At 40.5% G+C, this 17,370-nt stretch overlaps 2 protein-coding genes across 7 annotated transcripts in view; one reads left to right on the plus strand and one right to left on the minus strand.

Annotated features, from left to right (window-relative positions):
• Positions 1 to 14,301, minus strand: part of acbd4 (acyl-CoA binding domain containing 4) — a 26,979-nt gene extending 12,678 nt beyond the window's left edge. For 2 of the 6 annotated variants that reach the window (XM_078937762.1, XM_078937761.1), the window contains exons 1-5: positions 14,162 to 14,301; positions 12,533 to 12,735; positions 3,978 to 4,120; positions 2,291 to 2,411; positions 2,006 to 2,090 (exon numbers count right to left, since the gene is read on the minus strand). In XM_078937762.1, coding sequence (XP_078793888.1) covers positions 2,006 to 2,090; positions 2,291 to 2,411; positions 3,978 to 4,120; positions 12,533 to 12,546 — 363 coding nt within the window. In that variant the 5' untranslated portion in view covers positions 12,547 to 12,735; positions 14,162 to 14,301. The other 4 variants (XM_078937763.1, XM_011473526.3, XM_020702025.3 and 1 more) reach the window with 3 other exon arrangements.
• The window catches only part of LOC101173208 (1-phosphatidylinositol 4,5-bisphosphate phosphodiesterase delta-3-A), a 32,675-nt gene continuing 29,553 nt past the window's right edge, over positions 14,249 to 17,370 (plus strand). The window contains exons 1-3 of the mRNA XM_004086845.4: positions 14,249 to 14,387; positions 16,852 to 16,907; positions 16,986 to 17,097. Of these exons, the coding sequence (XP_004086893.1) occupies positions 14,318 to 14,387; positions 16,852 to 16,907; positions 16,986 to 17,097 (238 nt within the window). The 5' untranslated portion in view covers positions 14,249 to 14,317. The remainder of the gene's footprint in view (positions 14,388 to 16,851; positions 16,908 to 16,985; positions 17,098 to 17,370) is intronic.

Raw genomic sequence — 17,370 nt, forward strand, 5'->3', positions numbered from 1 at the left:
TGTACGTAAAACCACTCTGGAAGAAGACCTGATGTAGTCTGCAAAAGACCGGAGATTGGAGCGGGGATTTGTCTTCCAATAAAACAATGATCCAAAACATACAGCAAAGTCTACAATGGATTGGTTCACAAATAAACATATCCAGGTCTTAGAATGGCCAAGTCAAAGTCAAGACCTGAATCGAATAGAGAATCTGTGGAAAGAACTGAAAACTGCTGTTCACAAACACTCTCCATCTAATCTTACTGAGCTTGAGTTGTTTGCAAGGAGGAATGGGCAAAAATGTCAGTCTCTCAATGTGAAAAACTGATAGAGACATACTCCAAGAGATTTACAGCTGTAATCACAGCAAAAGGTGGCGGCACAAAGTATTAACTTAAGGGGGCTGAATAATTTTGCACGCCCAGTTTTTCTGTTTTTTTATTTGTTAAAAAAGCTTGAAATATCCAAAAGATGTAATTCCACTTCATAATTGTGTCCCACTTATTGTTAATTATTCACAAAAAAATATGTTTTATATCTTTATGATTGCAGCTTGAAATCTGTCAAAAGATTGAAAAGTTCAAAGGGGCCGAATAGTTTCGCAAGGCACTGTACTTCCTATTTGGAATGCGAAGGGAGGCGTCACTCAGTCCAGTTCTCATATACAGCACAAGACTGGGAGTTAAAAAATGACCTTGGAAAGCAACCGAAATTTCCAAAAACCATCACCACTAGAATCCTGAGACCAGATATGCTGCTCATCTCAGAAGCCTCCAAGCAGATCGTTCTCCAAGAATTGACAGTGCCCTGGGAGGACCGGTGGGATGCATGGGGTTCATAAGCCGGTTGAAGTGCACTAAGTCAGCGTACCCCAACCTTTTTTGCGGCAAAGGTTTCACTAACCAGCCTTTGAGATGTGGCAGATAAATACTGTTGCACCGCTACAATGAAGGAGACAGAGTAACATCATAAAATAAACTCTAAGCTTTTATATTGACACGCTTGACACACAGGTGTCATCATCCTCTCTCCTTTCCACACTCATGGTGCAAAACAGAAGTAAACACAACAGGAAGAAATAACTAAGAGTGAAACATCATCACTGCCAGATGAAAGGACACGTAGGCAAAAAACAAACAAACACTGTGCTCAACCCTATTTTGACCAAAGCAGGCATAAGGGATTATATCACACAATTCCCTGAGCTGGCAGCTCCGACAGCAGACCCTACGTGCTCGTGACCGCCACTACAATACAACAAAATAATATGATATGACCTGCATGAAAAAGGTGGTATCTTCTAAACATAACAATAATCACGAATTATGACATGAGTAGCGTCCTCTCTCCCCGCAAAACTCTCTGGTCGCTATGATAACATTGAAACATGCCTTCAAAATAAGATAAACCGCAAATACAAAGTGCATGAAAAATCCGAAAGTCCTTCTTCTTGTTCATGCTTTTTTCTTTCAAAATACTCAAAAGGCTTGTCTTTTAATGCGGGGTGCTTGGTCTCCAAATGGCGAAGCAGTTTTGAGGGCATCATTGCCTCATTAAAGAGCCGGTCGCAGCATATTATGCAGAGTGGGCTTGGTGTCGGAATCTCCCATTGGGATAAATCCGTATTTTAAGAAGGTCTCCTGATACTGTCTATCCAAAGGATTCAATTGGAAATTGCTCCTTCTACAACAAGCCACTAGTTGTCTTTTAAGGTACTGCAACATTTGAAACCCTTGCATCAAATTCAGGAATATTAACTGTGAGGTTGCTTGACATTACCAGCAATTCAATAGAAATTGAATTGTAATACTATGAATTACCAATGTCAATAGAGTAAATAAGGGGGGAAAAATAGGTAAGACAGAAGTTTCTTGCTGCACTAAAAGAATGGAGATTTGTTTTAGAAAAACTTTGTCCTTTGTTTTAATGGAGTTTCTCAAAGATGGCGAATGTCATAAACTTAAATGTGGTTGAAACCCTGGCATGATGAATGAGTGTTCACATCAGCACGTGTGACTCAGACCTCCTGAGCTACTTTCTTCATCTCCTCCACATACGCCGACATGGCTGCATCTCGACTCATCTCTCCCAGGCGGCTCCAGGCATCCCTAACATGAAAAAACACACATTTGCGCGCACACACACACATAGAGTTTGATCATGCCTCTCTAACAGATCATTGTAGATATCACCCTGAGTCCTCCGCTTTCACTCCGTTATGTTACATCAAGCTTACTATACAACATGTAAAGTCGACACACGGCCACTCCAAACTGAATTTCTACGGAAGAAATTAAAATTTGCAAACCATTTGTATCGACCCACTGGATCCCAGAAGGAGGGACGGGGAACATGACATGGTCCAAACACTGCTTGCTTGTACAGACTGTAGAACCGAAGCATCACCTCGTAAGAGGGCCGATAGGAACCTGAAACACACAAACAATCATTATGTGATTTATGTTGATACTGGCCTCTGGAACTCATGCAACCACTTCTTATGAAAAGTCTATATAAACACGCGTAAATGGCTTTTTTATTCATGTGTTGCTATGCACTTTTAAGTCCATTTTCAGGTTCTACGTACAAACGTTTGAACATTGAACACATGCTGAAAGTCAAACTAGTTGAACTTTGACTAATCAGGGACTTGGATTTGGTAGTGATATATAGATGGCGTCCTTTTTAATTCACAGATATATTTAAAGATTGATCATAAAGGAGAAATTAACAGTTGCTGTTTGTGCCCGACTGTAATTACACAGTGCCTTGCCAAAGTTTTCAGCCTCCTTGAACTTTTCAGCCTTTTACCACATTTCAGGCAGCAAATGTAAAGATATAAAACTGTAATTGATTCTTCTTACCACTGTTTTGGGCATCTTGAGCCCCGGTTTGGAAAAAGTACTATTGATGTTCTTTTGTTTGGAGTTGGTTAATCTGAGGAAATCAAGAGCTCTATGGTTTTAAATTATCTATCCTAAACTGTCATTGGTTTTATTTTCATTTCTATATTGGATCATAACTAAAACTGATTTATTTTCCTTTATTCAATTTCTTTTACAAAATTACATTAGCCAATACTTGACATAGAGGAATCGATCCATATATATTCTTTGTTTTATCCATTTTGTTGTTGTTTATTGACCCTTAAGTTATGTTTCTTGTTTATATCGGACTGTCAAATAACTTACCTGGTGTCCAACATCTTAATTTGGTTTATTTGGACTTCAAAGTGAAGAGTAATAGCTTTTTTTGATTCCGCAGAAGGGTGACATATATTAGTCCTTTTTCAAAAAAAATATTTGGTGTTTTGATTTAGCAAGTGACTGAGGTCTGGGCTTGTTATTAGAAGATTGTTCTGGGTTAGGACCACCCCATCACTCTGGCTGGGTGTTGTAGAAGCAGGATCTGTGCAAGTGAGTTTCAGGTGCACTGCAGAGCTACTCTTCAGCTGACTGTCAGGGATCAATTTCTGAACCCTGTCTTACTACATCCATTCACCACCTCAACGTTTTAAAGTCAGAACACACTCCTCCAAAATGAAGGCACAGGACTTAAAGAGACTGACAGGAGCGGGCAGAGACCCGCCATTCTGATAGCCAACCAAAACAAGTTTGATACTTGTACCTCTACTAGGTAGGATTTCAAACCTTCACATTAGCATAACACAGAAAGGGATATTTTTGTGGTATAAATTCATGACCTAAATATCGTCAGCACTTATGGTTTGATTAGACACCTTTCATTAACAGGATATGATGAAAAGTGAACAAGCTGTTACAAAGATGAAAATGTTTTTTGGGACAGTCCAGTTGACCACATCTGCTGGACGGAAGTTACAAAGAGCAGCTTCTACCAAGGATTATTTTAGGATAACACTAATGACCGCTCACAAAATGAATTCCGATGAAGATGGAGGTCCACTGCTCCACCGTCACCATTCAGGACCTTCCTGCATGTCTCTGAGGAGAACATTCTCGACGGCCATCACTTACCATTCTTGGGGAGGTTGTGAATGATGTCAACAGCAGTCTGAAAGCGTTTGTGATGATCCACTGCAGGTTCCGCCATGGCCAGGACCGGCATGACACCTGAGTTTCGATGAGATAGGGCCGGCGGGGCTGACGGAGCACGTAAACTGCAACAGAGAGAAGAATGACAACACAGTGGGCATCGGATGAAATTTGGCTCCACTTCAGAATCCTCCAGTTCATAAAGCTGAAGCAAACATCAACACATGATTTCAGGAACATTTCTATAGAAAGAAACTCTGGTCAAGTCCTCAGGATTGTCCTCTTTTAGTCTTGCTACAGCTTCTTTCTCTCTATCATAGCAGGAACTCCATATGTTAAAACTGAATCCCTTTGTTTCTGGTCTAGTCCCCTCTTTTTTAACATTTCTTTAACAACCAGCTACATGTCTTCTCTCTTGTACTGGTCTCAAGGGGTGTAATACCTGGCTTATGAATACCAACCTATCTTCAAATGTTTTAAGCTTTGTTTCAGTGTCGTTTGACATTTGCACTTTTAATGAGTACAGTGGTTTTAGAGCATATGAGACACACTGGTTTCCTATGAAGTGATATTTACGCCACCGCATTGCAAACAAACTTTCTAAATAGCAAATGAAAGGATTAAATATTTGCTTTCAAAAAAACTTTTTGCTTTTAAAAAACTTTTCTATTGGCTTTCAAAAAATATTTTTACATATGCAACACAAAAATGTTCCTTAAAAAAGTTTTTTTTTTACTTTTATTTTGCTTTCAAAACTATTTTTGCGTTTGCAAAAAAATGTTTTCACATGCGTTGTGTCTCATCTAGCTTTCTACCAATCTTTGATTTTGAGTTCATAAGTTTCCGTTTAGCGTGGCATATCTGCCATCAATCAACCTGCTGATTGGTCTAGATTAGGGGTCGGCAACCTGATCTGGTTTCTTCAGTCAGCAATGATCTGCTCTGTTTAGAAGAAGATTGTCTCAGTTCTCAGGTGCAGGTTGGTTGTAGAGCCGGTTCAAGATGGAATCGTTTTTTGCAGACTTTAAATTGTCTTTTCACATTTTCAATTAAAGTGAAGTGGTTCCGGATATTTGCTTCTCTTTCCATTGTCACTCATCTCTGTAAGATTTTGTGTTTTGTTGATAAAGTCACACTATCTGTCACACACCTAGGGTGTGCAAAGGTCGCATTTGACCCATCTCCTGAGTCAAATGCGTAATGGTGCGGTGAGCTGCAGACACAGCCGCGCTCGGAAAACCAACACCTAATGCTGGGTGTCAAGCAGGGAGGCATTGGGTCCCATTTTTAAAGTCTTTGGTATGACTTGGCCTGGGTTTGAACTCACGACCTTTCAGTTACAGGGCGTACACTAACTACAAGGCCACTAAGCTGCTTTATCTCTTTTAGTTTTCTTGTTTTATTCCATTCGCATTCTGCTGTCCGCTCGGCTCAAACACATTTTGACCAAATATGCGCGACTTAAAGAGAAAAAAGGTCAGAAAGAGTAAAGGACAGTTTAAAAAAAACGGTTCCCAGGAAGAAGTCGCCTCTTGCAGTTCGGTTTAAACCGCAAAGCGATTCGGTCATCATACCATCAGTTCAATTTCCATTTATTAGCTTGAAGGATAAGCCCCTTGAGATGTGTCATCTCGTTTTCAAGGGGGTCCTCAACACACAACAAAACAAGCAAATACCGACAGATGCAGTTCAGCAAACTTTACATATGTGAAAACAATGAAGAACTTAAAATATACAAGGCAACAAGCAGGCACACACACACACACATACACACACGCACACAAACACAGACATCACTTGTATCTGCTGTATCCACAATCGAGCGTTTAGGTCATACAATGATGCTTAGATTCGCCTGCGACTGCGACCATCTCCAGAGTTTATTCATAACATAAACGACATCCAGATCATTGTGAACCTGCGGAGGAAGAGGAGGGTGGTGTGTTTATCCACTGAGCAGAAGCGGGAAACGCAGAGGGGAAAAAAAGAAGCGAATTGCATTTTCTAGTCTAGTGAGAAATATGAGATATATTTATACGAGATAAGAACTGTTTTGTTCGCCCCCATTGAGCTAGCCTCGGTCTGCAAACTGCAGCCAGGGGTAGCTGGCTAGGGGATGGAAAGTTCTTCTAAAAAGACAGTACATGTTGAATGAGAAATGAATAATAGCCTCATCATACAGAATCTCTCCGGGTCGTCTGTTGACCAGCTGTTGTATTATAGTGGGCAGGTCTGAACCAGGAGCGGGTCGGAAGCAGGCGAGCTGCTCATCCCTGGAGCGGCTCCCCTGTGCTGACGACTACGATCGGCAAGCAGTAAACAGGAAAGGTTCATAAAAATAATTTTAATATACAGCAAAAAAAACTAATGGGCTGTGTATTAGTAAAAAAAAAAAAATAAGAAAAATAAGAATCTAAATGTAGACATTTTCTAAGTAAAGTTCATTGTGACGATCAACCCGTGTCACCGCCACGACTCCGTCCGGCGTGTAATTCCCAACGTTGTTCCGACCCAGGTAGGACAACGATGGAGAATTTTGAGAAAATTGAAGTTCCTGAAGAAAACTACATTTAATGGTACCTGGGCAGATTAGTTTGTTTTCACCGCATGGCAAGACATTCCAGAATAAACACGGAGCTTTTGCCCAAAAACATCCTGATCCAGATGAGAAAAAAAGTTGTTTGTTGACAAAAATCTATTCAGAGCAGAATAACTGCTAGTTAATTACAACATTTTTGCTAGTTTTGTGGCCTCTTGGGGAATAGTTCACATCGGAACCCATTAAATGACAGAGGGAACAAAAATACAAACATCTCTTCCCGAAATTTTAAAAAGGGATGAAATTATGCCATTCACTGGAAACACTGGATTTCCCAGTTTCAGCTCCCTGTGTTTTACTTTCTGTGGGAAACTGATCCAAAAGGATCTTTGAGTGGTAAAGGTTGCCAAGCCCTGGTCTAGATTCTGTTGCAATGTGGTGACATAAATATCACTTCATAGTTTCGGACTCTGAGTGGGAAGTATGAACAGAAAGGACTCTGTCCACTCAGGATTAAAGGATTGATTTTCACTATCCACTTTTCTTTTTTTAGAAAGGGAGATTTTCCCCCCACCTTTCTCCGGTTCACTCTTTTCCTCACACTCGTTTCCGCCTCACTTTCTTCAACTCCCTCGTCTTTTCCTCTTTCTCTCGTCTTAACTTCACTTTCTTCGGGTAACTCGCCTTTCCCTCAGCTTCTCGTCACCTCTCTTTATCCTTTTTTTTTTCTTTCGTATCTGTCTACCGCCTTTCAATTCCAAATACCTTTACATCTCCCAGGCCGGCGTACCATCACCGTCTGGAATGCAGATTTGATTGGCTGTGTGGTATCACATGGGTTGTGTAACTCGCATATCAGGGTCATATGTGGGTCTCCTCGATCACTAAGGCCAACTCCTTTATTGTCAAGACCAACACATTCTCCCTCCCAGCTTGTTATATATGGAGGTATTTCCCAGGCCCCCTCCGCGTTACTTTTTAACCCATCTATGACAAGTTGTGAGTGAGAATTTGTTGGTTGCAACGACAACAAGAGCTGCTCCATTTAAAATAGAGGTGCCCATTGTATTGGTTTTGCGTCAAGTTCGGATCCGGGTCCAGGTCCGCATGATCCAGCGTCTGGGTCCGGATCCGGACCGCAGTCCGCTAGTTAGTGACCCCTGCTATAGGCCCTTTAACAGGAAAGTTTAAGCTGAAATAATCAGAAAACTGTCCTGTGTAGGCACATTTAGACTGGTTTTTAGTAGACTGAATGGAGGAACCACACAGATGCAGTTTGGACCCCACAATGCTTTTTTTTTTGTGGGGGGGGGGCACTCTGGTCTCTAAACTCTGCAAAATAGGCCTGCACAATAAATCGCAAATTTATTGTGATCGCAATATCAAGCTGTGCAATAGGCATATCACAAAAGTCAACAAAAATTGCAATAAATGGTTACCTTAAATGCGCTAAAACAATCTTATGGCAGCTTGAAGTATTTACAAAATCAAATAAATCCCTTTATACAGCACTTCATGTTGTTGACAAAATGGATGGAGCCCTTTTATGTTAGATGCCCGACTCCTATGTAAACTAGGGTCATTTAGAGTACAATTTAAGTTGTACTCTTTGTGTTGACTCTTATTTAAATTAAACTGTTTCAGTGAAATGGAAATGTTTTTGGTTGTTTTACTATTTGTTCATTTATCGCAAGTTATATCGTCATCACAATGTTGACTTTTCCTCATATCGTGCAGCCCTACAGCAAAACAAACCCAGCTCAGAGGAATCAGACCTGCCTGCGTTTGACATCATTTATTTTTGGCAAGTTGAATAATTTGACAATTTAATCTCTTCTAAATAGCTAAATTGGTCCACAATGCTCTCCTCAAGCACTGAATTGTTTCAAATCAATGTATTCTTAACAGACAAGGATCAAACGAATGAGCAAAGCTCTGTGTTTCTAAAGGAAGCCGTTTCTTTTGTCGGGAAAAGCCAGCATGACTCTGTGTGAGGAAATGATGAGTGACGGTCTTCCACGGTTCTGGAGTACTTCATCCAACATGAAGCTCCTTTTGAAGGTTACAGCTTTCCCAATCCAGACAGGGACTTTGACTCTTAAGTCCTCATTTTGTTCTTCATGGGTGGGCCTGCTGTTGCTGATTGTTTTCCTACAGAACTCAAATCTTCATCACCTTGAGGATGGAGGAGTTCGTTCTTCAGAGTATTTGCTAGGCAGCAGAATGCATGTTTTTCTAAACGGGAGCAAGGAAGGAGCTAAACAGTCCAATACCATCACCCTACCCCTACTTTGTTTGACTGTTGGTTTGATTCTTTTTACCTGGAAGAATGATCCAAATGTAAGGGGGACACACCTTCCAGAAAATTCAACTTTGTCTTAGAAATCATCTGGACATTTTCTGATAAACTGAGGCAGCTGGCGGTCACGATCAGCTGTGAGTTTGGTCTTCAGAATCTGTTTTATGGTGGATTCCTGCAGGAGAAACCAGGTAAGGACTTTCTCACACAAGAACGTGCGGGTTTAGGTGTTTTCTATCTTAATTAAACACCGCTTTGTTTAATTCATGTTCACACAAAAGTGTGGGTATCATTATTATTCTCGTGGACACCGAGCCCGAAGATTACAAGGACAGCAGTGACGTCTTCACTTACGTCACTCTGTGATCAGGTGAATCGATCCGTAATGTTTTTGAGGTCACATTATGGCTCATATAGTGGGGATCCACCGATTCCGAACAACCCTCGATCTACTGTAAAGTGTACTCGGGCCTCGCTTACCTCACTGAGAGTCCGTTCTTAGTTAAACCCTTACAGCGCGCCTAGTCTGACACGCGCGCCTCCCTGTAACAGGTCAAAGGTCAGCCTCTGCAACCTCCACAAACCCGTCCATTGACCCCGAACAGAACCGAGCGGAGCTAACCTACTGTGCGTCGTGCACAGCAGCCATTTCCGTGTCAGGTCACATGACAGGTAGATAACCACGCCCACGAGAGGATTTAAAGCTGCAGTAACAGTTTTTCCCAAATACTAAATTATTTTTCACACATACAATACATCAGCTGGACTATCACTACAACTGAAAGCCAAATAAATACACAAAGCCATTTCTAGACTAAACAAATAAAATAAAATGTATCAGTCAATCAATAAATAAATAATATAAACACAGCCAGTGATTTTTAGTTTAACCAAAAGTCAAGAAAAAAGTGTCATCAAATTTTTTAAAGGTCAATATGTTTAAGACAATATTTTGATCTAAGTCATTGTTGAAGAACAAAACAAAAGGGACTAGATCTTTTAAAGTCCCCCTCCGATGAAAAGCATGTGTTGAGTTTTTGACATGTACGTGTGGCATTTTTCTTATGAAAGAGAACAAATGTAAAAGAAAAAATTAATTTCTTTTTTGCATTTCTGAGTAATTCTCCTTTTAAACTGCTGTCAATCAAACTGTCCGAAAGATCCTCAGTTTTCCTAAGTTTTATTTTAGAATTAGAATTTGCTAGAAAAAATATATATACAATTAAAAAATAGTTTATTGTTTATTCAGAGACAATATCAAAACAATCTCATAGTTCATTAATTGCTTGTGCAGAATTTATATATCTATATATATATATATAGATATATATATTGTTGCCTACATTCCCCAGCCCCGTCTTATAGTTCAACTGTTAGCAGGGATAAAACTTCTGGGGGGGGGGGGGGGGGGGGGGGGGACTAAAGTCTGGAATGGATGCTATTAGGCTCTTGTTACCATAGTGATCATGTTAAAAGACCTATAGGTCTTGTCTGATGTAAACAAATGAGACTCTCAAAACTCTCTCTCTCCACTTGGCTCCTTTAGGTGGTTCCTGACTTGATTTGTGTAGAAGTCCACTGTGAACATTTTTTCTCGTGTTGACATGACACTTTCTCTTTGGAATTTATTCTCCAGATTCCTGATCTCCCTCTGGTAGGCTGTCTTGGTGTTGGTGGTGACCAGTCAATGTCCAACAGTGTCCTCAGCGATTTGATGAAAACCCTAATTTACCTACCCTTTTGCTGCCATGTGGGAAAGGTTGTATTTGTTATTATTAACTTCAAACAACATCTCAACGTTATCAGATCTACATTGGACTAAGCCCAAGTCTGCACTACATAGAACTTTTAGTTGACTCCACAACTTTCCTGTTGCCATAAAGCACTTCAGCAGTGATGGGAACTGAAGAAGATGGAACTGCACTTGAGTGCTCTCTGCTACCGTATCTATTTATGTATTTAATATTTATTTGAACAGGGACATTGATCATGTATCATGAACATTTTTGTAAAAGTGCCAGTGTTAACTACAAAGCTAATTTTCTACCACACAGCTGAACATTTTCAACAAATTTCGTGCAATTTCAACAAACACTCTGCGCAAGAGTGATGACATCATGTTATCTTTTGTCTGCACTTGTCTGGTTGGAGCATCTCTCATCTATGTCCCCTTTTAGGAGAGCTCTGCCATTCTTGTGGGGGCTCGGCTTCTCAGCACTGTGTTATGGAGATCCAGGAGACAAATCCAGCACGGGTGGATGTGCGTGTAATTGCAGACTACCTAAAGTGTTATTTAGGTAGTTACCTAAAGTGTGAATCATTGATGTTTACTGAAAAGATGTAAGGACTCTTCCTGAGAATAATCAATAAGCACTCGATTGAATTACTTGATAACTTGATCTGCAATGTGTAGCAATGATATCTAGATCAATATGAAATTGTAATCTGCTTATAATCAACGAGCACTACAAATCTGTTACATGGTGTGTGATTCCCGTTACTGTTTACTGAAACCGTAAATGAATCTTTTCTGAAGATAATCACTTATCAATAAGCACTTGATTTTGTTACTTGAAAAGAATCTGATCAGAACCGGATTTCGAAAACTTTGCAAAACTATAAACTGAATTAACTCAGTAAGGGTGGGATTATATAAACTCACTTCTTCCCACTTCTTTTCAAGCAATAAATCAAGCTCTACATGACTTTAGTTGATCATCACATATTTAATTAATCTAGTATGCTATGTCTATAATGTTTTTTTTCTATCATGTTTTTTTAACTCGTCCTCTCCAACAGCTGAGCAAACAGATAAGAGCTGAAGGCCTCTTGTGTTGGACATATTCAACTGTCACAGGGAGTTATGAATCCTTTGACACACAAGGTGTATATGTGAATTAACCCCTTCTGTAATCTGGGCTAAACTTTATTTCAATTGATTATGTGTGTATCCTTATTTTGTTGGACCGGACAGAAAAGAAGAATAGGAAAAAAGAGAAAGGGACATTAGAGAGGTGGGGTAAGAATCATAAAGCAGCAAGTAACAATTTGAATGTAACAAACACACCTGTTGGCTCCAAATATCTTCACATATAAACACGTCAGCATATACACATTACAACTGCAGTTCACAAGCACATAGTTACGCATACAAACCAACACATGTAAAGCATTTAATTCAGTCTTGCATATTATTTGTGCAAAGGTGAGCCGACACCTGAACCCAGGTGAGTGTGAATTTTCTGCTCAGGTGGATGATTGAATGTAAAAAAAGAGGGAGCATGTCCGGTCATCCCCACATCAAGACATCCAAAGCAGCAGCGATAGCCAGGAGCCTCTGATGGTATAGCAAATAGATGAAATCTCCCTGCTCAGCTTTCACGTCAGCCACCCAGACCAGGGCCAGCAGGACCGCCACAGGGGCCCCCAATGCCAGAGAGCAGGGAGGCACAGGAGCAAAGAGAGTGCAAGCTCCAGCCCAGCCAGCCCCAGATGAACCCCCACCACCACCCAGGAGTTCTGAGCGTCCCCCCAACCCTAGGAACGAGCCAGGGCCCCCAGGGGAGACCCGCCCCACACTTCAGGACACCACCTGCCCACCCCGCAGGAGATATAGGAGAGAGCGAGGCAGGGGCTGCCCAGGATGAGGACACCCAAATGAAGTGGGGGTCCCCGAATAGTGTTGTAAATATTGCCCACCTAGGCTTACTCATCCACTGTTGAAATTTTTGGAAAGGCCCGGTGCTTGAGGGCAAGGTCCAGAACCCGCACCACAAGGACACCAACACCCCAGGCTCAGATGTGATGGGATCCCCGGGTCATGATCTTGCCAGAGAACTCAGGGTTCCATCTCCCACCAGACCCCGGGCTACCAGTAGGTTCTGGTTTCTGATCTGAAGAAACTTGTAAAAGGGATATTAAGGGTGAATTAGGCAGGCAGTTAAGAACATTTAGCACAGAAAACATTCTTCTGTTAAATATAAATACACAATGAATCAGGATTTATATAAAAACAAATTATGAAAACTTTTTTTGCTCTGAAAGATGAACTGAGGATTGGTTGAGTTCTCAATGTTATAATGACATTCTATATAATAAAAAAAACTGTAATGTCCCTTTTATTGAATTTTCACAAATCAGAAACAACTTGCATAACTAAAACAACTGCAAAAATAAACCTGCTAATGTTTTCAGATTTGTTTAGAACTAAATTTCTCGTGGGGGGTTTTAATTTGAAAAACAGGTTTTTCAGAACCCATAAGCTAATAAACTATTAAATGCCAACTTTGGCCCATTCCGACCGGTCTGTGAAAATATTATTCGACAGTAAACCTATTACAAGAACAGGCAGACGGTCGGATCCAAATGCAGCAGGTTTATTAGCTCAACTATAAGTCCACAAACCTAAATCAGGGTCAGGCAGGCAGGGGTTGATTACATGCATAAGATCATCAGAGGAGAGGCAGGGTTGTCAGGATCCAGGGCAGTCGGGGCAGAAGATCAGGCCAAAATATAACACTGAGTAAAGGAGGCACAGTAGCACAAAGAATACTTCACACTAAGCGTGGCTAAGTGCGATACTCAAACTGTGAGTGATCGAGTGTATGAGAGTCAGGTGTTTGGCATCCAGGAAGTGCATGCTGGGGTTGCTGGGAGATGAAGTGAATTCAGTGCTCTGGAGATGGTTCCCACTGGACACCAGAGTTCTGACTTCTGACAAGAGCGTGTATTGGGTTGCACTGGGTATAATACTTCAAGTAGTCTTTACCCAATCAATGCAGGTGAATGTAACCAGTCATGATAAATGCAAATTGTTACCTCACATTTTTTGGGTAATTTCTATAGGTAAAAAAGCAAAAGACTAAAAGGCTTCAAAGATCTCAGTCCTTCCAGATCAACAGCAGTTCTCAGAGGATCAGCTGTACTTCTTTCCTATGGGGCTCAGTTTAGCAGATGGGTGATGGCTCTGGGTGCTCCATTATCCACTTTTGTTTCAGCTGATGTAAAGCTGCACGTATTAAACATGCAGCATTAGTGGTTTCTGGCAGAATAAAAGTTTTTTTTAAATTATTTTCTTTATTTTATTTGCAGAAATGTAAAATATTAAACCTTGAATAGCCAGCCTAATATCTAAAGTGACCCTTGAAGCGATTAAAGATTTACTAGATGGCGGATGGAGAACAGCTTTTGAATATTTCCATGCAGGTGGTCAAAGAAAATTCATTTGCGCGTGAAACATAAATAAGTCTTGCTAAAATTATCAAAAGCAACAAAAACAAACAAACATAAAAAAAAAACTGCGGAACTCGCTCGTGTGCAATGACGTACCAACACAGCTTTTTTCTTTTATTTTTTCAATCCCTGCTCTGTGACGTCATCAGACTTAGGAATGGGCGGGCGCGCTCCTGGAGCCTCTCGCAGGATAAAGGTTGTCGCACATAGCGGTCTCCTCGTCTGCGCTCCTGTCTTCGACGATCACGCGCCATGCTGGGAGCCAGGAGGAAAGACGCCGGGAAGTCCGAGACGACGGCCATCGACCCCCTAAGAAACCTCGGTAAGGGTTCGTGTGCGCCGCGCGTGCGCAACCTCAAGCGACCGTTATGTTTTCCTGAAAGCAGAAATGCTCCGCGTCAGTGCGCATGTACTCTATCCACGCTGTTGTTTATGGATATTAGAAGTGTAAGTGACAGATGTTTGAGTCTTTTTCAGTTTGTCCTTCTATTTTCCTGTTAATTTTGAATTTCCTCTGAGGTTCTGAAGGATCAATGACTGACCATCCTGGTAATAGATCACCAATAATGCTACAATAATAATAATAATAACAACATAATGACAGCTGCTTATCTAAAATATTCCACATCTGATTCTATATTATGAAATTTTGACTCCATCTTCTGGATAATAAACTGCCGCCTGCGCTTTTACAAAAATCACATTTCATTGGCTCTCATTAGATTACTCATTCATTTCATTCTAGAAGAGGCCAGGGTCCAGAGTTCCTGGTTGATACAAAAAAACAAAGAAAGATAAAAGAATATCTTTTTAAATTAAAAAGTCAAACGTTATTGTTTTTAAAGATAATTTCTGTTTTTGTCCGCACAAAGTGATTAAAAATTTTAAGAATGAAAGAGAAAATCTAACGCTCCGACTTAACATTAATTTACAATGTTAGATTTCCTTCTCATTTTGCAGCAAAAACGGTCTCTGTACCGCAAATAACACTTAGGCAAGACTATGTTATTTTAAAGGACCTAAACTATGCTAATCTTAAGCCTTTTATAGTAAACAATATCCATCTATGATACAAAGTATCATAGAGTATCATAGAGTAAAGTATCGTTTAAAGAACCCTTTTTTTTAAATTGAATATTAGTTATTTTCTTTAGCTCTTTTCCAACTCGGAAGTAAGACAACTCGATCTTTGAGGCATCGGCTTTCGCTCTATGTCAGTGCCACCCATTTTAAGATGTCAACCTAGAGACGGCCTTGTCAGCATGTCTGCTTTTCGACTACGAAAACAAACAACATCCAAACTGGATGTGCATAAAAAATGAAAGCTTTTTGCCGATCACCGCTAGTTCCATGGAGAAAGTGTGTTTTTGTTTCAGCCTCGGGGAGGCGCAGACTCTTCCTGGAAGGGGCTGTTCTCACCGGTCTATGTCAGCTCGTGAGAACTCGCTTGTTTTCCTGGGTTGGGAGGTGCTGGTGCTCAGAGTCCAGATTTTTACACGAAGACTCAGAAATGCATAAACTGATCAAAATACCGCTTTGGGGTTTCTTTTCGTCAGGAATGAACATCATAATACGTTTAAAAGCTCAAAAAAATATTTTGCATGGTATAGGCTAGACCTGCACAATAAATCGCAAATTTATCGTTATCGCGATATCAATCTGTGCAATATCCATATCGCAAAAGACAGCGCAAAATGCAATAAATGGTTACCTAAATGGCCTAAAACAACCTTATGGCAGCTTAAAGTATTTAACTAATAAAAAAAAAATCAACTTATGCATTTGACCAATCAAATGGTCACGTTATTGACCAATCGGATGGTATGTTAGATGTTTGCCTCCCATGTAGACGAGAGTCATTTGGAGTATAATTTCTAAACTGTTGCAGTGAAATGGAAATGGTGTTTCTAGTTGTTTTGCTATTTGTTCATATTGCAAGTTACATCGTCAACGCAATATTGGTCACTAACATCGCGAGTTTACCCTTATGTCGCACAGCCCTAGTATAGGCCCTTTAAATGTTCATAGATCCCAGCAATTGTTTTAATGTTTTTGACGGTAACAACTAAAGCTGCCGTAAATTAGGTCCATCTATTTGCCTTTTTCTAATGTCCCATCATACTTTGAACATTGCTTCGAAAAAAGATTAAACCAAATATACACCAATTTCAAATTAATCTATATTTTTTTGGGTTTTCCCATCTCCGTCGTCTTTATTTACAGTAATCAACATTTTTACTTTGTCTCTTCCACCAATATCTCTTAATTCCTACAAGTTAAATGTCATCTTGTGTTTGCTGCCTTTCTGTTCTGCTTTTTTTTCTTCATAGCAAAATCATTGCACTCCCTAAATCTCAATTAAAATAGTGCTGTTTCAAATTCTTCCAACTTGTTTAGTGTTCAAGTGTTAAAGGTCAAGTGTCAATAAGTAATGTTAGCTAAAACCCGTTAGCTTGTGAATGAGGCACTCTTGGACTTAGTAAGTACGTCTGTGGTGCTGCTCAGACGAAGAGCAACCCTGATTTCTTGGATTTACATAGACTTGTCGTGGAAACGCTCACCCACATTGCTGAGGACGGTGTGGATGTAGTTTAAAAGAACACAAACATGAACTGTGAATGCATGATTGCAGGTGCTATTAAGGGTGCATGGCTTTCAAATACTGAAGTTTCTCTTGTGTTCTGCATCAGGACCTCTGTTGCAGCCTCTTATGATACTGTTCTGCTTCCTAAACTACTTTTGGCCTTTTAACTCTAAGTGTGCTGACCGCATCTCTTGTTGTGCAGGAATCCAGGAGGATGAGGATGTGAAGAAGATGCTGCAGGGCTCCAGCATGGTGAAGGTACAGACAGTGAAGCTCTGTTAGGCTGAGCACGGTCCTGATGGATGGAGATCTAATCCGTCCCTCTGTCTCGTTAAGGTTCGCTCCCCACGTTGGCAGAAGCGCAGGACTCTGCGGCTGCTGGAGGATGGAGTCACTGTGTGGTGCCAGTCACACAAATCATCCAGCCGGGCCAAAGAGCAACAATCCTGTAAGGCGTCTGTTTCTGCTGTTTACCTCATACCCGTGTGTCACCTGACAGTCAATGCTGAGACATAAGGAACCCAAAATATAAAAAAAGGTTAGAGTTTGTTGACATTTCAGGGAAGGTGTGGAGGAGCAGGACTTTATTTTGTCTTTGAAGAAGACGGAGGTGAATACAGATGCAAACTGTCACAGTAACCTGTAAATGGTCACAAAAAGATCAGAAACAAATACGTCTGAGTAGAAACTGTCCTTTGATGTATTGATAAAGTTTATTGAA

Source organism: Oryzias latipes, chromosome 19 (genome assembly GCF_053564925.1).
Source record: "Oryzias latipes strain Hd-rR chromosome 19, Olatipes_Hd-rR_3.1".
Classification (NCBI taxonomy): domain Eukaryota; kingdom Metazoa; phylum Chordata; class Actinopteri; order Beloniformes; family Adrianichthyidae; genus Oryzias; species Oryzias latipes.